This window comes from Lemur catta, chromosome 14 (assembly GCF_020740605.2).
Source record: "Lemur catta isolate mLemCat1 chromosome 14, mLemCat1.pri, whole genome shotgun sequence".
Lineage (NCBI taxonomy): Eukaryota > Metazoa > Chordata > Mammalia > Primates > Lemuridae > Lemur > Lemur catta.
The window spans coordinates 11,484,671-11,511,807 of record NC_059141.1 but is presented as its reverse complement, the minus strand read 5'-3'; the positions used below and the strand labels follow the sequence as shown (position 1 = coordinate 11,511,807).

The window sequence follows — 27,137 nt, the reverse complement described above, 5'->3', positions numbered from 1 at the left end:
GTATCTGGTATAGAAACAAATATCTCATACTTATTAATGAGTTTTTTAAAAATCTAAAGTTCACTTATGAGGACTGACTTCAATTCATCCTGAATTTCATAAAACAGGCAAGTATAACACATTGTAGAGAGCTCCATCAAAAGTACCTAAAACTTTACAAAGTCATTTTTAGTTATTAGAGTAATAATGAAAAATTTAATTTCCTAGGAATAACTTATTCCTTAAGAGTATCATATGAAATAAAGCACAACTCTAAATTATATTTGATTCCTAACATGCCAGATAAATATATTAGGATTTCATCCCTTTGGATGTTTTTAATTTCAAATTTCAGTGCCTAAAAAATTATGATGCCACTGGTGTTTGAAAAATCCAAATTAAAATGATGAGATATTCTCACCTATCAGACTGCAAAAACTGAAAAAGTCTGATATCAGGAGTTAGAAACTCTCACAGACTGCTGGTGAATGTGTAAACTGGTATAACTATTTGGAAATAAACTTCTATCAAAATTGAAAATGCATGTTCCCTATGATTCAGCCTTTCTGCTTCTAGGTAAAGTAGAATATATACCCAAAGAATCTCATAATATGTACAAAATGACCTGTACAAAAATGTTCAGCATTTATAATAACAATAAATCATGGTATATTCATACAATACACTATAGAGCAGCAAAAATAAATGAACTAAAGCCATATGTATCGACATAAATAAATCTCAAAAACCATAATGTTAAATAAGAGGAGCTACAGAATATAAATCAAATACCTTGAGTACAAAAACATTTCATATGTTTATATGTTTCATGATACATATTGCATATATCAAATATAAAAACGTGACATGGAAGGATACATACAAAATTTATGACAATAGTTGTCTCTTAGGAGATAGGGAGGAAATGAGACTAAGGGTGGGTGACACAGGAGACCTTCAATTGTATCTGCTGCATTCTTTTATTTTTGAATTTCAAAAGAAATAACAGTTAATACTGTTGTTATATTATTCTCTGCCTTTTTCTGTGCCTTTAAGATATTTTTAAAATAGAAAAGTAAGAAGCAAGCAGTTCAGTTCTCCCCTTTAATCTCTAAAGAGTCACTGAAACATTAAAACCTATCTTTGTTTGTACGTGTAAATCCATTCCGGCAAGAGAGTATAAAGCAAGAACACAGTGCTAAACCGGCAAAGCTGGTTACCAAATCTTGATATAGAAGACTATACTTTCAGGGATCACTTTTATAGTTCGTGACAAAATCTTGACTTAGACTCTCCCCAAAATAAGTCAGGCTGGACCAAAGATTATTTCCTAAAAGAGAAGGTATATTCTTTCATTAAGGTTTCCCTGTAGAAATCTATCCTCTGTACAAAAAAAAAAAAAAAATCTAATATACTTTCTATTTCCAACCTACCAGATAAACTACATTTATCATTTTTTGGTGTTAAAATTCTAAACACTAGAGTTCTGGATTCTCATAAAAGCTTTTCCTAGAACCTTCCATAACCCAAGTAGACTATACCAGACAGTATAATTAACCCTTAATTCTAGGAGACTGCTGTTTCAGAAATGTTTCTCTTATTTTCTAGAATTGGCTTCTGTTTGTTTTGGACTTCCCCACTACTCCTGCTAGTCTGCTCACCCCCCACCCTCCAACAATGCACAGTATAGTCTAAGCTGCGGTCCCCAACCCCCTGGGCTGTTGACTGTACAGGTCTGTAGCATGTTAGGGACCAGGCTCCAGGGCTCTGCTCCACACTCCCCCATGGAAAAATTGTGTTCCATGAAACTTAGGAATGGGGGGTGCACAGCAGGAGGAGAGCGGTGCCTCCCCATCCCCATCCTCACCCCCCCATGGAAAAACTTTCTTCCATGAAACTGATCCCTGGTGCCAAAAAGGCTGGGGAACACAAGAATGCACAAATAGAAACCTGATTTCTGACCAGACTCAAATTCCTGAGTTGTCATTGCCAAATGAAATATACCTAGTGTTTTAATTTCAAATTAATTTCGTATTTCTTAATCTGGCATTTCTGAAAAATGTGAAATGCCCTGTGAAAAACTGTCTTCATCTAAGAGCTGGTGCTTGAGAGTGTAGTGTTGCTCCTGGCTTAATGTCACTTGGGTCATTCTATGTCTCTCTCAAAATTTTACCTGAAAGAATCAGAGGTTTGTTCAATTCTCACTTACATCAAATAGCCACAGTCTTCACTGAGACTTTGTGTGACAAGAGCATTAAACAAGTGCTCTACCCAGTCAGGTCTGAAAAAGACCACCAGTTGACATCACACACAAACCACCAAGGCACCTACCGTTACTGTGAATTGGCAATTTTAGGTAGGCTTGTACCAGTTGCTCAGAAGTAAGACTATATCCATGCTCTCTGCTCTTAAGGCCCAGACAGACAGGCTCTGGTTAAAAACAGGTCTCAATATCAGTTTTATTCTAACATGTAGGTACCCCATTTCTATAGTTCAGCCATATATGTTCACCCTAACCCTATAGTTATCATCAGCAGATTCACAAGCTGTCTCTCAGCCCCAGCTGTGTTCTATCAGGGGTCTTCATGTTGCTTTGCTTTCTATTTTCTGCAACCACATTATGCTAGAACTGGCAGTCACAGAATTTACCATCTGTTATGCTGAAAAGGGTGTGTGTTGGGGGTGGGGAGAATCTACACATGCTGTAAATGCAGCTTACTTGTTCCAAACCAGAACTGAACAAAATATGGAGGACATACCCATTTACTAAGCAAAGATCCAAACACCCACTTATTTCCTCATTTTAGGTGAACCCAGAAAAATATCTTGCAACCTTTCTCTCATTCTACCAACAGGGAGAAATTATCAAGGATTATGGGCTTTTCAGAAGAATGGTTCATCTTTCCACCACACAGAAGCCCCTCGCCCATCCCACCCCCTACCCTGCTCACGCAGCTGCACCATTTGTAAAAACTGCTTCTTTTTGTGTGAGAATTGCTCATGAAGACTTTGCAATAGCAACAGATGTTTTGGGGCCCACATCACTTAATTATGATGCCCAACGATTCTCTGTAGCTCAAGGCTAGGGTAGAACCCAGCAGAATGAGTGCTGGCTAGTGTGAGCAAGTCGGATAACATTACATCTACTCTAGAGCCTCTATCTGGGCTCTTTATGAAGTGGTGAACTGACCGCAGGTTGGCCTTGCTGGTTTTGAAAGCCCTTAATACTAGACCCCCTGGCTGTTTTCCAGATCTCTTCCTTGAGCCTCATCCAGGCAGGTATACCTGGCTTCTGAAACTAAACCAGGATTTCAGAGCACTGGCAGACTGATTTGCAGAAGAAGGTGTTTGCAGTGTGAATTGGTATCTTTCCTGAACCACTCCCCGCAAAATGGGCAGCTGAATTCTTTCTCCCTCACGTATCATCCAACTATTGGCAACACTAAAATGTCTGCTTAAAAGCAGAAATACATATAACTGATACAGAAACCAACACATCTTTATATTTGCTGTGTGTGTGTTTTACGGAAGAAAAACCAACATTCTGAATGGTGTCTAACTTCCACTATTATAAACATTCATCTTTATCTCCCTGGTGAATAAATAGAAGGGAGGATTACCTATAGAAGAGCATACATGTGCTGCATTCACACAACTCGAAGAAAGTGGACAATCTATACATAGGCAGGTACCTTACAGATGACTAAATTAGACTTCTAAGCAAGTATCCACTGTAATCATCGAATGTCTCTTTCTTCTGAAAACTGAACAAATTTATACAGGACCCCCATGTGCAAGGCACTGTGTTAAACACTGGGGGGAATACAGGAACATAACAGACAAGGTGTTCTCACAAAACTTAGGATCTACCAAGAAAGATCAACAATGAAATAAGCCATTTATAAGGACACTTGATAATGAGAGAAATACTGCACTAAAGGCAGAGGCTATAACACTAAGTCTGAGAGGTTTAACCCCACACCATTTTTCTTGAAGTTTATTTATATCCAGTTATAGTATTTAAAGATTTAAATATGCATAGTACCAGAACTGTGTATATTTACCTGTTTTAGAATCCTTGATGATGCAGTGAGAATACCACCAAATCATTTTTAATAATCAACAATTCTATTGTTCCACCTATGTAAGTTTGGCTAGGACTCAACTGTGCTTTCCAGATTTCTACACACTTATCCTTTAAGACTACAATACACTAAATCATTCCCACTAGGATGGAATTCCTTTCACTCTCTTTCTCTTTTGGTGTTCTTCTTTCTTCCAATTTTCACAGGCAATAAAGAAGAAATAGTAGCTGCCCCCTAAAGCTGTCTTTCAGCATTCTCCAAATTCTAGGTATTGTGTGTTAGATGGAAACACATGTCATCAGAACAGAGATCCTTGCTCTTTGTTTCTGGATAGATTGCTGTTAATAAGAGACTCATTTTCACTTTCAAACTGCTAAGTAATTACTTTTTCTCTGGCACAACCACTTGCCACTCTGTCTCAAAGAAACTGCATGTATGTGGATGTATTATGCATGAACAGTTAGCATAATGGATGCATATTTTGCTCTTTAAAGTGGCTTCTTTATTGATTTTTTTAAAAAATAAAATACTTTGGGACCTTCACCTCTGAATATTACACAAGAGTAAGAAATGTTAACAATAGACAACTGAGCCAAGATGCAAACAGTATCATATATCTTGCTTCTTGAAACATAAGTCTTGGAAAGTGTCTGTCTCATTCTCTTTTCATTCATTGTTCCTGGCATGCTGACAGAACCGCCTGATGCACTGTTACAGTAGCTCACCCAAACGACTTCTAATCAGCCCACTTAAACATTTATGCATTTCAAAACTCGATCTCAGAACATAATATTAAACATACTTACTATTTAAAGGCAGACATTCTTCTATTATACAGATTTCCTTCTTTTTATGCACACTGCACACACACCCCCTCCACCCCGAGAAATGTGAAAGCTACTCCATTCAAAGCTCAATGAGGCCTTTCCCCCATATAGGAAAAAACCCCAAACGATTATGACAAAGATCCTGAGTGAGTCACAAGAGAATGCCCTTCAATTGTAGAAGCATGACTAATATCTGAATGTAGCGATTGCTACATAAGCAAAGTAAAACATTTTATTTGGTTGATCCCATCACCTATTTTTCCATACTCAAAAATGTAGATTGGGAGAGTTGTTCACTTCGATGATAGGCTCCCTTACTTTTTCACATAATTCCATTTACAAAATGGGTAAAAAATAATGGAAAGTAGCAAGTAGCCCCCTTTCCATAATCACCATTTATCTTGATGTTAAAAAAAAAAACAAAACACAAAAATCTCAAGTTTTTTACATTTTTGTCCAACCCATACTGCTTGTTTATACCCTATTTAATATTTTGACAATAATAAATTTTGGTTGATGTGATAAGCACATAACAAATATGCAGATGTTTTATTACAAAACAAAGCAATTAATTCTGCTTGTGAGAGAGTTAGAGAAGACTTTGAAAAATACAAGTGATATTTAAGCCAAGCATTGAAGGCCAATAAAAGTTTGTCACATGGAAAAGAACAGGAAGCTTGTCTTTCTGTTCTTTTCCTATCCCACTGCCAACCTCTAGGCACTCACTTATAGCAGCATAATTGATTGTAGTTATTTGTCAACTTATTTGTGGCCCTTAGTGTGGTTTTACTTAAGAGTAGGATCTTTGTATATTTTTCTTTATACCCAAATACTCAGAAGGTATTCAACAAAAAGTTTTCCCTTCAAAATAGCTTTCCTTATAAACTCAAACAGACTCTGGTTCTATCCTCAAAGTCAGTGATAAAAACCACAAAACAGCCAACATTCCATTTTTCCTACAAAGGGAGAGCTGCAAAGGAAAAGATCCATTAAACCATTGGCCCACCCTTTCCCCCAAATCTCCTCCAATCATCCTCGGAATGCATTATGTCAGGGTCTACATGCATATATATGTATATATGCACACATATGAACACGTGCATGGATTTTGCTAACATAAAATTGATTTGACATTTAACTTGCAGTTTTTCAACAAAAACCGATAGACGGTGAAGACAAATGACCCAGGAAAGTACTCAGTCTGATAATTTGCTGTGAAAAATTCTGGTGCTAACGATAAAAGAATTAATAACAAAATTAGGACCTTTGTGGACAAAGAGTCAATAAGCTCCCATGAGTTTACCTGCCTCTAAAAGAAAACTGTGGTCAGAAAACCCATGTTTAAATTTAGACTCTGTTACTAATTAGTTGTGTAATCTTGAAAAACTCACTCAAGCCCTGAGGTCCTGTTCTCTCCTCTGTGAAACGGGGGTGGCACAAGGCAGTTTGGAGCATTAGATGAAGGAGACAAGAGAACATGGATGTCCCATAACAGCTTCTTCATCGACACAGCCTCTTTAGCAACCGTCTTCCCTGAAGAGCACCATGTCCAACCACTTGTCTCAACAGAAGTGCCTCCAAACAAAGCAGAAAAAGATGCCACCCAAAGGAATCATGTCCACTGCCTCTTCCCATGGAAAAGATTCATGTCTTGGCAACAAAGATAGTTAGATTTACTGTGGACACGTGGAAGGGAGAAATACCTTGCAATTTATTTTTTCTTTCTCCCCACATTTGTGCAAAATTTCCCCCACATCAAATTAACTATGGCAAAAACAGTCTTCCTTGAGATTGCTCTCCCAAACTGGTTTAACTGAACCCTGGTCTGGGGCCACACGGGAAGGATGGCCACGTGTTATTTGCTGATGCCGACAGGACAAAGCTCACCCGGCCAGGCATGAGAAAGCGCTTTCGCAGAGAAAATGGTGTTCTCCATTTACCACCTCCAGAACTAAAGCTGCTTTTACTCATTCTATGCTCTGTAAAAGGCTTTTATTATATGCTTCCCTCTTTTGTAATACAGCCCCCCTTTTTGGGGAAAAATCTCCAGTAATAAGCAAGCTAGTCTTCTAACAGAAGATAAACAGAGCGCGGTGAACTTAAAACCACTCTACTTTGTTTTACCCAACCACACGGCATTCCATATTGCTTTCATTTCTTTTCTCCTCGTTTCTGTTAATAGTTATTTTTAAAGAATTGAACAGAAGCAGGTCAATAATGCCTACAGATGTTACAAAAGTATTAGGCCATACTCTATGTAGAGAAACATGTAAACAGTTAATGGGCTGAGGTAATTTATAATCCTTCTTTTACCAAATGCATTTTACCTATAATGCCATGTGCGTAACAGATGGTTCACTTAAAACCTCACTGCAGAAAGTGGCTCTCACTTAAACAACCCTCATCCCTACCAACAGTAGATGCTTACAGAGCAACTACTACGTATTTTTAGAGCACTGCTAGGTCTACGAGTAAGCAAGGATGAAAGAAGAAGGAAAGAATAAACAAAAAATTTGATCTTCTTTCTCTTATGTTATTCTTTTATATCCTTCTCAATCGTATGAGGACACCTGTTTGCTTTTCCTCCTGTTACCATCTAAGTTAAGTCAAAGAGTTCTCCTGAATTAACCCTCCAACTTGCTTTGTTCTTCCCCTCTTGGGACAGGAGCAGCTGGGAAAGTGACTCAGTGGCTGGTAACTTCTCTTTGTCCTCCTAGAGCTGGAAGATGGTTGGGTGTCTTAGGGAAAGAGGGTCAAGCTACGTGGCCTAAGTATCACCCACTAGATTTGCTTAGAAATTACAGGGCATCAGGGACCCAGTATTTAAGCACAACCTCCCAACCTGTTTATATTCTCAAACCATCTGTGATCTGGTGTGGTTTCGGTGTTAGAAGTAGAAATCTTCTTGTCAAACTATTTTCTGTGACCTTCTCACCATATTACAGATGCATGCAGCAGCCACCTTCTGCCATGGATATTTTTATCACCCACATTTACCATTCCCTGAATTGCCTGACAAAGGGAGAGAGGAAACTTAAGGTTTCACGGGACACTGAAGATTCCATGAAAGAGCAAAGGAGCCTTAAAACTAGGTGAAAAATAATGATCTAAAAATATATGATAATCTGCTTTGAACTAGAGTACTTACCATTAATATCACCAACCATACTACAGCTATGTAAGTGGCAACTTAATACGAGTGAAAAAGTTAAATATGATTCTTAAGGGCCCAACAAATAATCCCACATATGGCAGAAGTTTTACAAATATTTAGCTCACTATACACATTCTTATTACAGTTCTTACTCTGAAATTTTAAAGATGAGGTTTCACAATTTATTGAAGTGATGACCACCTTTAATAATCACTAAGGACTTGTTCTATTAATATTCTACCATGGACAAATATTTTGAAATATTTGATCCATCAAAGTAATTTTTAAAGTAAATTCTATTTATATCTGAAACCAAAAATGGACAGTTCTGCTTCCTCTCTCCTAGTTTTCATTTTCTGTTCAGTCCCTCTGTTTTCAGACTTTAGCCTGCCCTTCTATTTGTCCTCTCCTTAAATTTACAAGGAAATATATATTAGCAGACATTCACAAATCTTAAACAAACATTTTCAGCAACAAAAAGGATACAGTTTGTAAAGGTCAAGTAGAATTATTTAATAGTTAAAAAATAAAACTAACAAGAGTCCCTCAAAATATTCACTAGGCTTCCCATCTTTACATGGATGTTTTTCAACTTCTGGTATATTATTCATATAGATAGAGGAAGTAAACATAGAAAAGGTTTGTGGAGGTATTTGGGTTAAACACCAATAACTAATTTCAAGGAGTTCTCTCCAGGATCTAATGTGCTTAGGTCCCAAAGGTACATGTCTCAGGCTTTCAACACCATCACCAGAATCTCAAAGCTGACTGTTAGGGGAAAAGTACAATTCTTGGGGACGTGAGTTGCTTGGCCTGGTGCCTTGCTGCACATTTAGTCGTGCAGTTAATCTCCCAGAGCTGCGCCCACTGTGGCAGGCCTGCTATTCTTTACCATCTGGAGCCTGGAGTTGATATTAGCTTGAACCACACATGCAAGAGAAAAGGGAAAAAAAAAAAAAAAGAAACCCTCATTCACATTTAACTGAAATTGGTGGCTGAACAATGCACTATGCCGCCTAGGCTTTTACACATGTAAGAAAGGGAAAAAAAGGGTAAAGTACAAACCTTCTCCTTTGTTTTCTGGTTCTCTGCTCTAAGGTCTTCATATTCGCCTATTGCTAAAAGAAAAAAGGAAAGCAACATTATAACACTATCGAAAGTTTACTGTAGGAAAACCTGGGAACCCAGCTAACCCCCGTTGTCTATTTACTAGGTTGGGGTAGGGTGGAGAAGAGGCCACAGCAGAAGGGCTTCTGACTTTAAGAGTAAGGAAGAAGAAGAGATCATAGCAGATGTGAGAGCTCACCAAGCTAAATTTCAGTTCCCCCTAGGTCATTAGAAAGACCCTTGAGCCAAGACAGGTGACCTAGGAGAAGTCATTTCTCCTCTTTCATGCTCAGCACTTGCTCCTGTGAAAGGATTCGGGTGGATGTTCCCTGAAATTTCTCCCAGCACTATTAGTAGTTTGTGGTGCTATAATCAGAGGTTTATTTAGAAAAATCAGCCTCTAGAAACTAAAGTCAGTTTGTATATTCAACTTAATGTCACACATCTGCTTTATTCACAGAGCAAAAAGTTTATGCCATGAGCATTCAGCTAAGAACAACTATTTTCAGGCAAGTCTGTCAGTCATCAAGCCATGACCAGAAGTCAGCCAGGCTCAGTTCACTAAAATGGGAATGTATGTAAACTGTTTGAAAATAGTTCCAACTATGTGGGAGAAAAACAGTTTTCTACCTAAAATCCCTTCTTGCCAGAAAAATAAAATAGCCTGAACTACCACATTCATCTTTTAGTCAAAGCACCATTTTTAAGAACCCTCACTGTTGAGAATATAAAGTTTAGAGCACATTAAGTGGGGGGGGAAAAAGAGAATGACCTAAGATCGATGATGGAGCAGAACACCTAAGGTAAGTCTACAACTGCTAGTCACCCCCAGGGCCAGCACTTCACCGGCACCAGAGTCACTAAATCACCAATCTTTTATAAGATTTAACTGGGATTTATCTATCAAAAAAGCCCCTTCGTTTTGCTTTAAAAAAGAAGAAGAAGAAGAAGAAAACAAAGAGAGCTTTCTATTTCTATGAATAATTTAAAGACAGATATAAAAAAGCTGAAACCAGTAGCTTCAAGAATATCCCAGATAATCTGGTCATTAATTCTAGAAATGTATGATTCTAACCACTAGGGCAGAAAACACCCTGGAAACAGACAATTAACATGGTAAAATATGTGTTTTGTTTCCTCCCACAGTGATCCAAAGGGTTCAGAATAGCTACAGTGATGGTAGTACTGAAATGTTAAAATCCTATTCAAACTGACAAATAGTTATGGGATTATACCACCAAGGTCCAGAAGTTTTATTAGCACCCCATAACCATTTAAATACGAATTAATGGGCAATTTTATTGAAGCCACATTCCAAAAGAATCCTTGAAAATTAGCCCATAAAACAGGTGAAAGTATACATGTAAAGATATAGCCCTTTTGAAAAGAATTATACTTTAAACAGAAAAGACTTGACTGACCCAGAATGAAGACCTCTGCACAACCAGCTCCTCAGCCCCCACCACACAAGCCCCAACACCTGAGGATGAACTAAATTGTCTTCAGATGTGAAAAACCAATGATATGTGCTCTCTTTTTAACAGAAAGAAACAAGAACTAAGAGATCCCCAAAACATGCACTTATGCCATTGGGTAGTCTACGGTCATGGTCCCCAATCTTATTACTGTATCTACTATTGTTTAAAAAAATGTACAAATATTTTATTGAGAGACTTTGATTTAGGTTACTTGACATTTAAAAGTATCTGTAGATGAAGTTGAAAAAATAAAAACTGATTTAACACTCTATTATTGGTAACCTACTTTATAGACATATAAACAAACAATAAAAGTTTATAAAACCATGATCTCACACTGACATTAAGAATTTTTTCTATTTAAAACACCAGCTTTGAAGGCTTTTTAAAAATATTGATACTATTCTTCCATTATACTGCCAATAGAACCCAGATGAAACACCACAGACTCCCAATTATTGGGTCTTTATGAAAACATTAATTAAGAACTCTTGACCTATCATATTTAATGGAAACCACAGAAAATATGCTTTCTTGTGACTATGTATGACTTTTTTAAAAATAAAGCAAGGTACCAGAAAAGGAAGGGGAACATATGGAAAGAATTCAACCACTAGGTGAAGGTGAAAAGAAGCGGGCTACTGGGGGACCGGGCATAAAAGAAAAGAAAAATCTTTACTTCTATTTAAGTTAAAATACCAAACTCACTACCCTAAACAACACTTATACATACACACACATACGTGCACACAAACATACACATACATGACGTATACGTATATATCACAGTGAATAGATACATAACTCCACCCTCAGTAAAACTAGCAAAAACTGAAGTGACCTGTATTATTCAGCTACTTCTTTTTTGGCAATGTTGGGGGTCACAGAGAAAGCTTTCTTATTGTTTCAGAACTGGCTCACAGTTTGAAAATTTTAAAAAGTGAGCTTGCACAGCTCAAGCGATTTGATAAGAGATCCTCCGAATCCTGAATTAACCAAAAAAGAGATGAATCTGACCGATTCTCTGCCGTATGAAAGATACCCACAGCTTGAGAAGACTTCATCGCTCAGGCTTACAGGTAGAGTATATTTCACTGTACTAGAAAGTCATATAAGACAGTCATTAAAAAGTACATCCTAATCCCAGCTCGAGCACCTAGGGGACCTTGGGCAAGTTAGTTAATCTCTGAGTCTCAGGTTCTCATCTGGAAAAGGAATAATAATTATATATCTTGAATAGTGTTGTTATTAAGAGTAAACGAGTTAACATACGTAAGAGTGTTCAGGCATAGTAAGTGTTCAAAACATGTCAGCCATGGTTATTACTAATAATACAGCAAGTACATCAAATGTTGGGCACATGACAAAGGAAATTAGGCTGATCCCTAATGCTCTTAGTCTCTGGCTTACTTTTGTCCCACACATACTGAAAGATGGCAGACCAGAAAGATTTGTGAAACCCAGGGTGTTGCTATCCTCCACCAAATACAGGGAGGAGAAAGAGGGCTAAACATCAACTGCAAACAGTTCCTGGTAGTAAAGAAAGTGGCAAAGAAGTGGAAACAACTCTGAGAGCTGTGCTTGTCCATCCCGGCTGCACATTAACATCCCTGGGGAGCTTTTAAATCACACAGATGCCTTGCCCCTCCCACCCCAAGACTCTGATTTAGCTAGTCTGGGGTGGAGCTGGGGTATCCATATATATATATATATATATATTTTTTTTTTAATTTTAGAAATGAATGTTCCAGGCTGTACAACCAAGATGGGGAACCACTACATAACAGCATAGAATGGAAGAAAAAGGAAGGTGGTGGAGAAAACAAGGAGAATATCAGGCAGAGCATGTGTTTCAAGAATCATGCTGCTTTTCTATTTTCTAACTCCCCAACGCCAAGAAAAGGAGTTTTCTTTTCAAGCTGCAAATCATGACATAGCCAGCAGCCCAGGAAGCAGTTGAGTAGACTTAGCTGTTTCAGAAATGTGGCAACTAAAGTTCTTACCACCACCACCTCTGGTTAGGGCTTATGCCTATATCGAACAAATGAATGGTTCATATAAATCTGTGATGCAAAACAAGCCAAATATTAACATCCCCATTTTATAAATGAAGACACAAGTGCATAAAGACATCAAATTCCACAATACAAAGTGGTGGAGACAGAATCAGTCTACTGATTCCCAAAGACGCTCAAGCAAAAAAAAAAAAAAATTACTGAGCATTACTGTGTGCAATGTGCTAAAGCACTAGATGAGAAACAATCCTCTTGGGTGAAGGCTGTCTTCATCCATCCAGATGTGCCCACTAGTAGCACATGCCTGAATACAGTAGCACATGTGATAAATATGTGTTAAATTAAGGAAGAATGGATCTAGGTCTTCACATGAGCAAATCATGATAGAGCATATATTCTCTTCCCCATAGTAAAAAGGTCTCATATCAGGATACTTAATAAAAATGAAGCTTTAAATAGCCAACAAATGTAACCAGAAAAACACAGCCTCCTGAGATCTTCTAATGTAGATTCTCACCCACTGAATATATGTGGGTCTCTGAGATTCAGGGGGGCTTGAAACACCTCTTACTAACAGGGAATGAGGACATGGGTCATAAAACAGTGCTCAATTAGGACATTATTCCCTTTTGCACACATCCCAATGGGTGCTCTTCTTAAAGCCAGAGTAGAAAGAGAAGTCATTTATACCTCACTTGTTAATTAAAGCATTATGAAAGCCAGGGAAAACACTGCTGGAAAACCTGATCAGAAAACAAAGGTGACATATTTCACATCCGAAAAGAAATTATGGCAAACCTGAAATTTACTCATTACATGGTAGAACACACAGTCCAGTGTTAATAAATTAATGATGCTTAAGAAGTACTCTCACAAACTATATTAGTGACTTCAAATTAACCAACAGGAAGGAAGGAAACTGAGTATCTTGTCTGCGTTCTGGTCTGGCATGTAAGGAAGCCTGTAAATCATCTCTCCATCCTCACAACAACAAAAAGGCAAAACAAACTGAAAATCAACAACACTTCTTAGAGCCATCAGAGAACTGAGGTCACAGAGCAAACCACTACCTTCAAAACTGGAGACACATAGGCAGATATAGAGAATCACAATTTATTAAAGCAGAAGCCCAGAAACAGAAGAGCAGAAAACCTCCTCGAAAATCAACACTAAGATAGGAAAACCTAAAGTGTATTGGATGAATTGTTGGAGGCTCAGTTCGGACAAGTTTGAGAGTTAAAAATACCAGGGGGGCCCAGTTGTAGGGTGCCCTTGAAATTGAGTTTTACCTTCAGGAACCCTACTGGGTTCTCACAGTGAAGATCAGTAGGGGAAATTTTCCTACTACTTCTGGCAGGTGGAGGAGAAAAGTATGAAATATACCCAGAGCATTCTGTTCTTCTTAACAAGGCCTTCTCTCAGGAGAAACTATTTTACCAGGGTCTATCAGACCTGGTGGAAGGCAAATACCCAACTCTAGCCCCCTCTAGCCTTCCTGTCTCACCTAGGGGAAACAAAACAAAACAAAACAAAATTTAGAAGACCTTGTGAAGGTTACAGCCCAAGGATACAGGGTCGCTAAGACCTAATCATAAAACTATGATCTAATCATAGGACTACAAAACACTTCCCTTCCTTCCATACCTCAACACCACACAAATCTTTATAGCAGCTTTATTCATTATTGCCAAAACTCGAAAACAAACAAGATGTTCTTCAACAGGTGAATGGGTAAACTGTGGTACATCCATACAACGGAATATTACTCAGTGATAAAAAGAAGTAAATGAGCAATCAAACCACAAAAAAGACCTGGGAAAAACTTGAATGTATATTGCTAAGTAAAAGAAGCCAACCTAAAGAGGCTACATGCCATATGATTCCAACTGTATGACATTCTGGAAAAGCTGAAACTATGGAGACTAAAGAGATCAGTGTTGCCAGCCCAGGAGAACAGAGGAAGGGATACACAGGGATTTTTACAGCAGAACTGTACTATAACGGTGGACAAATGCATCATACATGTGTCCAAACCCACAGAATGGACAATGCAAAAAGTGAACCCCAATGTAAACTATGGACTTTAGTTAGTAATAACATATCAATACTGGCTCATCAATTCTAACAAATGTACCACATTAAGGCAAGATGCTAAAAATAGTGGAAATGGAGGGAGGAAGGTGAGGAAGTTTGTGACAATTCTCTGTACCTTTGGCTCAATTTTTCTGTAAACCTAAAACACCTCCTCCCAAAAGTCTTATTAAAAAACATTAAAAATATACACACAGAATCACACACAAATTTGTGCCACAGAGGATTTGAAATGGAATCAAGTAACTAAAAGGATCTTGATATATTACTCTTTATGGTACCATACAAAAATTTCAGAACTCATGTTTTAATGTTTAAAATGCTTAACAAGCATCGTAAGCAGGAAAACACAAAAGTTGTATTCCTTCTTCATTTTAAAGCAAAGTTTAACTGTTAACAGCTTTAGAGAATAAAACTGAAGTACAACAAAGTTTAAAATACACATACTTTTTGGATCCCACAATTCCACTTTTAAGAATTTTTTCTGTACCCCCAAAATATATACAATTATTATTTGTCAATTAAAAAAATTTGTGTTAAGAATTTTTCCTACAGCTGCTGTTACAGATATATGTGTATATAAATGTAAGCATTATTTTTAAAAAACTTCAATTTTGTAAGTTTTAGATTTATAGCAAAATGGCAAAGATAGTACAGAGATACCATATATTCCCCAATTATTAATATCTTACATTAGTATGATACATTTGTTACAATTAATGGACCAATGCTATCCACTGTTATAAAGTAAAGTCCATATTTTATTCAGACTTCCTTAGTTTTTACTTAATCTCCTTTTTCTGTTCTGGGATCCCATTTGGAATACCACATTTCATTTAGCTGTTATACGTCCTGAAAAAAAAAACAATATTTCTCCCCAAAATATGAAGGATTGTTGAGCTAAAGACACTGAGGATGCAAGAGCGCTTTCCACCTTCCCTCTGGTTGCCTAAAAGCAGGACAGAGAATTAAAAAGACAAAACATCTTTCTATCCTTTTCTCCTTTCCCTCCTAAAAACAGGGTATCAATTCTCCTTCACAGCCCTGATCAGCTCAGAGACGGTGCCAAAGGAACCTGGGAGACTTTACCCCATTAGTTTCCCCATAAATTTACCTCCCCACATTTCGGGAGTCTGGGACTACTTTCCTTCATCCTGTCACTTCTCAGAAATGCACTGCTCTTTACTGAAGATGCTATATAAGCCAGAGTTTTAAGCCACTGCTTAGAGTTACTTTTCTTCTGCATCATGTGCACTGCATATGTTTAAAGAACTTGCTTGTTTTTCTCTTGTTAATCTGTCTTTTGTTACAGGACTCGGTACCAACTACAAACCTATCAGAGTTGAGGGAAAAATAATTTCTTCTCCCCTTCCTTTTGACATAGTTGGCAGGACATTCTGAGCCACTGCACTTGCTCTGGGACCTGCAGATGGGATTCTGGAGCTGGCAGGAAAAGGTGAGAATTCTTACCAATGTCAGCTCTCTCAGATCTCCACCTGTAGTACATGGTCAAGGGAAAAAGGGAAAAGATTTTCCTCATTCCTTCCTTTCCAAATTCAGATCATTGGCAGGAGAAAAACATTTGAAAGAAAAAAAAAGAAAAAATAGTTCTTTGAATTTGTGACTCTTGTGGATTTGGTTTCGGTACCTATTGGTTATTTATCTCCCAGAGATGATCCTTATTTTCCTTGTCTCTGTTTTTTGTGTGGTTTCTCATAAAAAGGAAAATCATGAGATTTTCCTTTCATCTTTGTCTTGAGAGCTTGGCTTTGTAGTAAGCGAGGTTTTTGTCAGATTTGTGTTAGGCAGATAGCCAGCTGGCTACAGTCCAAAATGTCAGTTTGTCAGTCTGTCCTTCTGCACCAGCTCTCAGGGAAAGAAAGTTGTCTCTAATTGTCTTCATTGCCGTGTTAACAATGAGCGTCTTTACCTTTGAGAATAGAATAAAACCAAACTCTATAAAGTAAAGAGGTTTATTCTGAGAGAAATATGAGTGACCACGGCCCGGGAAGCTATACTCAAGAAACCTTGAGTAAGTGGTCCTGAGGTGGTTGGGTTTCAGTTTGGTTTTATACATTTTAGGCAGACAGAAATTGTAGGTAAAATCATAAATCAATACATGGAAGGTACAGATTGGTCTGGCCCAAAAGGCGGGACATCTTGAAGCAGGACTTACAGGTCATAGAGGGGTTCAAAGATTCTTCGATTTGGAATTGGTTAAAGAAATAAAGCTTTGTCTAAAAGCCTGGAATCAGCAGAAAGGAATGTTTTAAGGTAAGGAAGTCTGTTAATCATAGAGCAAGCCACAATATACAAAAAGTGATCTTTTAAGCAAATGGCCTCCAGGCATGATTTAACCTTTGCCTACATGGCCTTGGGTCCAGTTCGCAATTAGTTTAAACTCCCAAAGGGAAGGGTGTAAGGAAACGTATCTAACCTCCCTTCCCTTCATTGCCAGGAACACAGTTTTAAGGTTTTTCTGAGGTCTGCTTGGCCATGAGGGGGTCCGTTTAGTTGGCAGGGAGCTTAAATTTTATTTCAGTTTATACCTTCTTAGGATATCTTTGGGAGAAACTTTAGATCTTGAGGGGGACTGTACCTTTTTCACTCTCTTTGGAATGTAATTCTTGCATCTGTGGTTTTCAGCCATAAAAAGGCTTATTGTTAGTGATCCTCCCTGCCCCCATGGGCAGCTTTTGTTTTCCTGTTTATCTTACTGACTGTTGTCTCTTTTTGACTTTCCATTTTCAAGGGCACATGGGTTACCAGGACTTTATGTGCAGGCAGCCAACCAAAAGGCTGGGAGCCCAAGAATATGACCAGATAAAATTGTGAATAATGCCCCATTTTGCTCTAGGCAAAGCTTTTCTTTTGGCTTTCTTTTGGGAGTTGTCTGGATTTTGGAAAGGCTGCATCTTTTTTTTTTTTTTGAGACAGAGTCTCGCTCTGTTGCCCGGGCTAGAGTGAGTGCCATGGCGTCAGCCTAGCTCACAGCAACCTCAAACTCCTGGGCTCAAGCAATCCTTCTGCCTCAGCCTCCCAAGTAGCTGGGACTACAGACATGCGCCACCATGCCCGGCTATTTTTTTTTCCCTATATATATTTTTTAGTAGGCCAGATAATTTCTTTCTATTTTTTTTAGTAGAGACGGGGGTCTCGCTCTTGCTCAGGCTGGTCTCGAACTCCTGACCTTGAGCGATCCACCCGCCTCGGCCTCCCAGAGTGCTAGGATTACAGGCGTGAGCCACCGCGCCTGGCCAGGAAGGGCTGCATCTTTTGCCCCCTCTTTGAGACCTGGGTAAAAGCTATAAAGGTGTTAAATTAAGTTTAGCCTAAAGCTGCCTCCTTATGTATTTTAAGTCTGGCCTAAAGGTTTCTCTGTACATGGTGAACTGTAACCTAATCTTCTGCCAATCACCAGCTTTCAGCCAATCAAAGGTGGCCAACTGTTCAAACCATGTTCACATAAGGCAAAAGCTGAGCTTTAATCAATCCAGCTGTTTCTGTACCTCACTTCCATTTTCTGTAGTCACTTTCCTCTTTCTGTCCATAAATCTTCAACCATTAGGCAGCACTGGAGTATCTCTCAACCTGTTCTGAGTTGGTGGCTACCTGATCTGTGAATTTTTCTTTGCTCAATTAAATTCTGTTAAATTTAATTTGTCTAAGATTTGTCTTTTAACAAAGGGCTTCTGACCACAGTTGAATGAATTATAAGAGTTTTTAATTAAGCCTTGATATCAAAAGTATACTGATACAAAACTAAAATTTGGGTCTTTTAAAAAACAAGATTTTCATGTAATATTGATAAGGGAAAATAAAAGGTTTTTGGTCACTTTTGAGTGACTGGCCAAAAAAGAAAAAGAAAAGAAAGAAGAGAGATTTTGTTTTTTATCAAGATAATTCCCTGTGCTTCATGCTGTCTTTATTAGGTCTTTAATTACATTAGACACCTAGTTAAAGAGTTACAGTTTTACTACAACTACGTAACCTCCTGTATTTCCTTCTGAAGTCTTTATCACTCTGGTTAAATGAATGATTATTATTTCACAGTGATCTATTATCCTATTTTGATGTTTTGAACCTCTATTTTTGACAAACTTCTCGGAATCAAATTCTAAATTAAGACTTTTTAGCCTTGAACTAACTTTGGGATTACCACAGAGCTCCTGGAAGTTTGAAAGAAACCTATTAAATCAATCAGGCTTATTCAATATGCTAAATTATACAGGAAGCATTGCCAAATAAGAAGTGATGCTAAACCTTCAAGTCACATTTGTGTGGATATGTTACTAATCTAAGTGTTCCAAAAACTGTATGAGATTCCTATAAATCTAATGTTATCTGTCATAATATTGATTATGTTAAATTGTTGTCTGCCACAGAAATAACTAAATTTCCTTATTAATTTTGTCATTGTCATAATAAACTCTGTCAGATCTTTAACCATGGCCACTCTAAGTCTTGCTGCCCATAGTTAACTGCTTTATTCTGATGCTTTCTAAAAGCCTTTTACAAGCAATTTTAATCCTAAATGGTTGTACCTAAAGGAGGTATAAAGTAAGAATGAAAAAGAACTCGAGATCATATCATTGGACTGGGTAAGAACTGAAGAACTTTAATTGAAAACCTGAACTACTAAAATTGCTAACTCAGGTCGGGCGCAGTGGCTCACGCCTGTAATCCTAGCACTCTGGGAGGCCGAGGCGGGCGGATCATTTGAGCTCAGGAGTTCGAGACCATCCTGAGCAAGAGCAAGACCCCGTTTCTACCAAAAAAAAAGAAAGAAATTATCTGGACAACTAAAAATATATAGAAAAAATTAGCCAGGCATGGTGGCACATGCCTATAGTCCCAGCTACTTGGGAGGCTGAGGCCGGATTGCTTGAACCCAGGAGTTTGATGTTGCTGTGAGCTAGGCTGACACCACGGCACTACAGCCCGGGCAACAGAGTGAGACTCTGTCTCAAAAAAAATAAAAATAAAAAATTGCTAACTCAATATCAAGCAGAACAGTTAATTACATGAGACTAAACTGATGAAGGACTATGATTTTTATGATTTCTTTGTCTGAAACACTGTTGATTCTTTTACACTTTGTTTTCCAGATTCAAGGAAACTTTTTTTTTCTTAAGCTATCTATAGCTTACAATTTGGCATATGCTTTTGTAAAAAGAATTGAAACATTTACTTTTTCTCCCTATCTGATCCCTCCAAAATATAAAAACTATTTGTGACAGTTTTCTTCTTTTTCTTTTGGTTTTTTTTTTTTAAGAGACAGGGTCTCATTCTGTCACTCAGGTTGGAGTGATGTAGTGGTACAATCATAGCTCACCACAACCTCCAACTCCTGGGCTCAAATGATCCTCCTGCCTCAGCCTCCCAAGAAGCTGGGACTACAGCACAGCTAATTTTTTTTAATTTTTGTAGAGACAGAGTCTCACTATGTTCCCAAGGCTGGCTTGAACTCCTGGCCTCAAGTGATACTCCCACCTTGGCCTCCCAAAGTGCTGAGATTACAGGCATGGGCCACCACATCTGGCTTCATGAGTATTCTTGATGGTTATGACAATATAGTTACTGCATAAATTCAATAAGAATCTGTTCTTATTACAACAAGACACAATTTAAGACATTGGTAATACTGCCAAGGCTTTGACTAGGATATCATATTTTCTGATATGACAAGACAGTTTTAAGGTACTGAGGTTGACTTTAAGTAGCCAATAAAAGCCCCTTGGGAAGAGCTGGCCTGGTACCTTGAATACACGGTTTACATGATTGCCTTATAGAGAGTGTCACTTCCTGACGGGCCCAGGGACCTCAGAATATTTTGGGAACCTAGAGAAGAGAGGGATTCACAAGTCTGCAAGTCATTAATAGGCATAATATGATGAAGAGTACTTGGCTTGGCTCCTTAGCCTGTAGAGATGGTTTTTTAAAAGTCTAATCTGAGATTCTTTATGAAAAAGTCAGCAAAGCAGACTTTAAAAGAACCTAGATGATCAATCACCATTCTTGCTGTATTTACATAAATAATCAGGCCAAGTATAACAAAATTAAAACTTACTTTACAAATAAATTGGTTTTACTGTGATTATCTTTGGTAGAAACGAGGGTGACTGAAGAGAGAAAAATTGTGTTTCAGAAAAAAACTATAGTTCATCCATTAGATTCTAGCCTTATTCATTTTTTTTGAGACTTATTATTTACCTGCAATCTGGACTGGATCCTGAATTCTTTTAGTTTCCTCCAATATCTGGCTGCAAGTTTCCAAACATTTCCAGTATTTCTTCCACCCTTCTAATTTGAAATCCTGAAGCTTTGCAAGCTAAAGCTGAACAACTTGATATAAACTTCACAGAGAAATCACTTTTTACTTTATACCTTTATTTTTTTCTACAAGCATGTGTTTATTTTACAATTTAATTAAAAACAAAAGTAAAACTCACCTACCTAATGGAAATATTAAGTGAACAGTGAAATTCTGACTAAAAGATATAGTTCCTTGGCCCATGCTAAGTGTCCATCTCATGGAGCGTTGCCCAACTGGTTTCTCTTCAGCAACGGTTCACCAACTTTGGGAAGAAACTGCATTGTTAATAAGTACCTGGTGATTCAGATGGACCTGGTCCCTGGACCACACTTCGAAAAATACTAGTGTAAAAACAAGCTTGTACTTGAAACCAAGGCAACCATTTATTAATAATTCCAAACTGCTTTCTACTGACTGACTTCATATGCATCCAAGATTGACAAACTTCAGCTTTTCCTGACTGATAAGGTCATTACAATAGGCAATAGTTTTAGTCCTTTTTTTCAAAACAATGCTCTAGCTACTTTCTGGCCTAGAAGCCAAGAGAACGTTGGAGGCATCTTTTTTTGAGACAGAGTCTCTCTGTGTTGCCCAGGCTAGAGTGCCTTGGTATCAGCATAGCTCACAGCAACCTCAAACTCCTGGCCTCAGCCTCCCAAGTAGCTGGGACTACAGGCATGTGCCACCACACCCGGCTAATTTTTTCTATTTTTAGGAGACCACGGGGTCTCACTCTTGCTCAGGGCTCAGGATGGTCTCAAAGTCCTGAGCTCAAGAGATCCCTGCCTCGGTCTACCAGAGTGCTAGGATTACCGGCATGAGCCACCACGCTCAGTCTGAGCATTTTTTAATTAATTTAATAACTTTCTCTAAAAATAAGCTTGACTAGGTTTCCATTTGAACTTTAAGCACCATCTCAATAATCTTAGGGAAAACAGTACTAACTTTAAAGATAAAAGGAGGTTTAAAATGCTTTAAAACCGATTTTCTTACCATAGTAAATTCCTTTTAAATAGTGTTAGCCCAAGAATAGCCCATAACATTTGGATCATTGTGTTTCTTTCAGTCTTACATCCTTATTATTAAACTTCATCAACAAGTTCAAAATGGCATGAGATTACTACGTTGACCAGTTTAGTGAGCATGTGTTGTTTGTGTCCACCCCATCTGCATCCTCCCTTCTGGTAATGGCACCCCGTTCTGTTTTGGACAACTACTCCAATTTATTGGTCTTTGTGGGGGCTGCCAATAAAGGTGTCTTGCCCTCCCTGGCCAAGAGATTTGAATCCATGACCCAAACTGGGCCAATTAGACACTCTTCCTGGAATTTACAGGCCTGCCATGACCTCCAAACTAGGAACTCCTCACCAGCAGGGGCAACGTCTTATTTATCTGTCTCTGATGCCTAGCACAGTGCCTAGCTATGAATATTCATGTGGGTTGAATGAATTACACAGAAAATAACGCACCTTAAACAAATGCTGAACTAAGTCTATCATTTTCCCAATAGAATTCTGGAGGGAGGGCAAATTGTATGATGTTTTGTAAGGGAAATGTCCACTTTTAGTAGCTAGGAAATATGCATCGGAAATAGTATCCGAAGTTGCCATTTCTCCATGCATTAAAGATGTCAATCAGTCCAATAAAATAAAGCTCCCAAAAAGACAAAAGGAGAATTACCTCATTACCTCAACATCTGCTTGAACATAAGCAATCACACACTGGCTAATTTTTTTTAAAGGGACATAATATAACTTTCTAGAATGACATAATATAGCTAATTATACCATTCACTAGAAGGGAATATACAATGTTTTGAAGTAATTCAGAAGTGGGTGTGATTTATAAGACATGGAGCTTAGGGAATGGTAAGTATAAATTAGAGATTGTTCATATTATGACAGACTCCGTCATTACATTTCACAACTTTTGTCAAAAGCAACTTTATTCACCACGCCACTGAAGCCTTCACATTAGGAAGGGCTGCTGTCAGCTCTGGGGTTTAGAGTAGAGAGAAACCTTTCTCAACTCCCTTCTGGGGAATAGGTTCAAATTTTAGACTTAAAACTCCCTAAGTGGTGGGGAGGATGAAGAGAGGTTGGCTAATGGGGAGAAACATGCAGTTAAATGGAAGGAATAAGTTCTGACTATAGTTAACAACGATGTATTATATATTTCAAAATAGCTAGAAGAGAGGACCTTGAAATGTTTCCAACATACAGAAATGATAAATACTCCAGATGATGGATACCCCAAATACACTGACTGGACTGTTACACATTCTATGCACATAACAAAATATTACACATACCCCATAAATATGTACAAATATCATACACCAATTTAAAAAACTCTCTAAGGAAGGAACCATGTGATGAAACCTAAAGGGCCAATAAACACGTAAAAAGATTTCAAACCTCACAAATAACCAGAGCAATACAAATTTTTAAAAGTACCATTTTGCCCATTAGATTGGCAAAAATTCAGAAACTTGTCAGGCTATCAAATTAATAAAGATTGTTATTAGCCAATGTTGACCAGTGCTGGTGGGAATGTGAACTGGTACAGCTATTTTGGGGGGCACTGTTGCAATGTCCAACAAAGCTCTGTGTGTGCATGCCCTCTGTCCAACAATTCAATTTCAAAGAATCTATCCTAGAAAAAATATGTAACTGTACATTTATTTGTAAGATTACTTGATTAATAACTGTCTTCTCCACTAGACAATAAACTTGGTAAGAACAAGAACTATCTGATTCACTATCTATACCCCCAGTGCCTAGCACATGGACCTCATATATGGTAGGTACTTGGTAGGTATTTGTTAAAGGAATGAATAAATATGTTTACTCAGCACTGAAAAGGGAAACTAGAGTATTAAATCAATAATAGTTCTTCTTGTTCACATCAAATAGGAGTAGTGAAATTATCACCAACAATGTTAACAGATAGTAAAAGGTACTATTTTCAAAAAAAAAAAACCACAAACACCATCAGCTTACAAAATTGATTGCAATATGCATTATTAAGTGCCCAAAGACCTAGTTGCCTGTCCTCAAATCCCTTCCCAATTAGTTCATAGGTTAAATAGCAACTAAATACTCTTGAAATAAGTCGATTGCTTTTACAGTCTATGATCCAATGACAAGCAAATGCCCTGGTTTTGAGATGTGTAAAAATCACACTGTGGGCTGAAAACAATCGCAACACCTGTGTAACCAGACTTACTATCCTAAAAAAAGGTATACATTTTAAGAAACACAAATTTCAACATCTAACTGTTCTTTTAACCTTTGATATGCCCTTAGTCAAGGAAATATAACCTCTAAAAATACCAATGTCATGAATCTGTTTGTTTGCCAATACAATGCAATAGGAGAAAGAGCCAGAAACTTAAAAATCCTCCCTTTTTCCTCAGGCCTCAAACCCAACATAGAGACAGAAAATGTGTTCCAAAATTAAATATAAACAATTTGTAGATTATCTACATTGTTAATCTACCCTTCAATCTACCGTTCAAATTATATAGAGAATGAAAGGTGAAATTTTGTAATCATTATTTGAAAACTGACCATCAAAAGATCTGATATCCACTGACAGATATTACCAATAATGAAAACTCCAAATATCTAGGACATGAATCAAGAGTTTTTATATTAAGGGGTGGGGGGAGGGGGAAGGTGTTATTAAAAATAACATCCCAACAGAATCCAGTCCCACACTAAAACATTTGAGAAACTCAAAGGCATTCTGATAAAGATAAAGGCATTCTGTCCGCCCACGAGATTCACTGAGGCTTGTGACTTTATGACCTCAGGCTAATCTAGGATGCAAGCAAGGTACTGGGAAGGCAAAAGAGACTAACATTTATCCAGCACTTTTTAGATGCTAGATAGCACAGAGGAATGTATTAAGTCCATTTCAGTGAGGTTAAAGAACTTCCCCAAGGTTACCCAGTAAAGGGTACTGTTGAGATGTGTTTGTGGGAGTGTGTCTCCCGAGGGATCTAGGTACTCTTACGAATGATATGTTTGTGGTTTCAAGGAACAACAGATAATAGTACTGGACAAGACCTCATAGAGTCATCTGGTTTAGTCCTTGCCTTTACTCAGATGAGGCTGGATTAACCACAGGATTGGCCAAGGGAAGAGACTCCTCCAAGTTCACAGAGCTGGGCAGTGGCGCCAGGAGAAGTGAAAGAACTGGGACTAAACACCAAGTTCAGCCCCAGAGCAGGGCCCCTTCCATTATATGGCCACGTCTGCAAGTCACTCAAAAAAGTACATGTTCCTACACAGTTTTACTTCCTAAATCCGTATGGTTCCTCTCTTTCCCGATCCATACTCTAAGACCACCCTTTGGTCAGGGCAATAATTTTTAAAATGCGTTAGGTTAACATTTGGTCGCTGATCTGGTTTTGTTCAGAAGTGTGGGTAAATGATGAAAAAAAGAATGACTGAAACAGCTCTTTACTAAGGGACTATTCCCAGTTACCAAGCGGTACAGAAATGTGGGCGCATGGCCTGGCTTTGCTGCGCCCAGCACCAACCCTGTTAATTCAGGAAGCCCCACGCTGGCACGGTGTTGACTCACTAATAAATTGCTAAAAATGAGAAGTGACAAAAAAAGACATCACGGCCTGAAAATCCCAGCTGGATAAGGAAAAAGGAACTAGATCTAACCCAAAAGAAAAGCAGAGAAGGGTGTGTGCAGCGGCGCTGCAGGCCACCAACCACCAACAAATGTGCAAGGGTGGGGCCAAGGCGAGCTGAGCCGCCCAAAGCCGCCAAGATATCCTGCCCCACCCGCTGCTCCAGCAGGGAAGGTGGTGCTGTGCGACCTCGTCCGCGCCAAATCCTAGTCCCTTAACCCCCAGCCCCCGTTCGCCAGCTAACGAAACCGGCTGGCAGCCGTGTCACACTGCCGGGCACGACTCTCCCGCACTTTATCCTCGGCCCTGGGCTCTCCAAGGCGCGCGGGGCGCGAAGGACACTTCCCCACGGGTGACGGAGCTACGGGGGCGATCGCGGCGGCCACAGTGCCTCCCGCCCAGCTGCCACCCGCCGCGGCTCCGGCGCCCCGGAGCCGTCCCCGCCCACGGGCCGCGGCTGCCCACACCTGGCGCCCGCGTGCCCGCCTACCTTGCTCCTTCAGGCTGGTGATGAGCTGCAGCTGCTTCTCCTCGTCCGAGCTGTTCATTTTGGCGGGTGGGGCCGGGAATCAAAGGAAAGGAGGGAGAGGAGAGGGGCACACGAGGGGGAGGAGGAAGAAAAAGCAAGATGCCGGTGGCGTGCGGCTTCACTACCCGGAAGTTGGATTCTCTCCCGCTCCTCCTCCTCCTGGCGCGGAGCGCGCGAGTGAGATCATCCCCACGCACCTACTCCGCGGCTGCGGCCGCTTCACCTGCCGCGGGCGGCGGGAGGGCGGGCACTGCGGCCCGACCCACAGCCCGGGGGCAGCGGGAGTGGGGAGGGGATGGAGGCCCGCGGGTGGGGCCGGGCCCCGGGTCCTAGCCTGCGGCCAGGCTGCCTCCAGGCCGGCGCCGCAGGACGCGCTGGCGGGAGGGCGTGCGGCCCTGCGTGCGCTCTCTCCGGCTGCGCCAGCACCCTCTTCTCCGCCTCCGCCCCCCGGACACAAGGATGTGCCCTCAGAGAAAACTGGCCTTGGGCTCGCAGCGTCTATGGGAACCCCACTTTGGACGCTGCCCCGGGAACGTAGGGACGTACTGGGCAATTGACGACCAGGATTTTTCGCCAGTTCTCATGCATTGGACTCTGGGAGCGGGTTTGGAAAATCTAGATGCCCGCAGGGGCAGGCCCAGGGTCGTACGTGTTGCACCTTGAAACGCAGACAAGCACCCAAACAAGCCTGTCTGCCCAGTAAGTGCATTTTGTGGGCCGCCGAGGTAGTTAAGTTACCACGCAGTGAGTAAAGGAAGGCGTGGAGATTGGGTAACAGTGCCCGAGGGCCTGGACAGGCTTTCGCCCGGCCAACCAGGGTTGAGAGGTGGTCAGAACGTGGGCCCTGCTGCAAGTGGTTCGCGGGGCCTGGAGAGCCCTTGCGGATCATCTGGTTGGTGGTGGGA

At 39.5% G+C, this 27,137-nt stretch overlaps 1 protein-coding gene across 3 annotated transcripts in view; it reads right to left on the bottom strand.

Annotated features, from left to right (window-relative positions):
* The window catches only part of SHTN1 (shootin 1), a 97,859-nt gene extending 71,322 nt beyond the window's left edge, over positions 1-26,537 (bottom strand). The window contains exons 1-2 of one of the 3 annotated variants that reach the window (XM_045569056.1): positions 26,194-26,537; positions 9,111-9,163 (exon numbers count right to left, since the gene is read on the bottom strand). In XM_045569056.1, the coding sequence (XP_045425012.1) occupies positions 9,111-9,163; positions 26,194-26,251 (111 nt within the window). In that variant the 5' untranslated portion in view covers positions 26,252-26,537. The remainder of the gene's footprint in view (positions 1-9,110; positions 9,164-26,193) is intronic. The other 2 variants (XM_045569055.1, XM_045569054.1) reach the window with 2 other exon arrangements.
* Between the last annotated feature and the right edge of the window lie 600 nt (positions 26,538-27,137).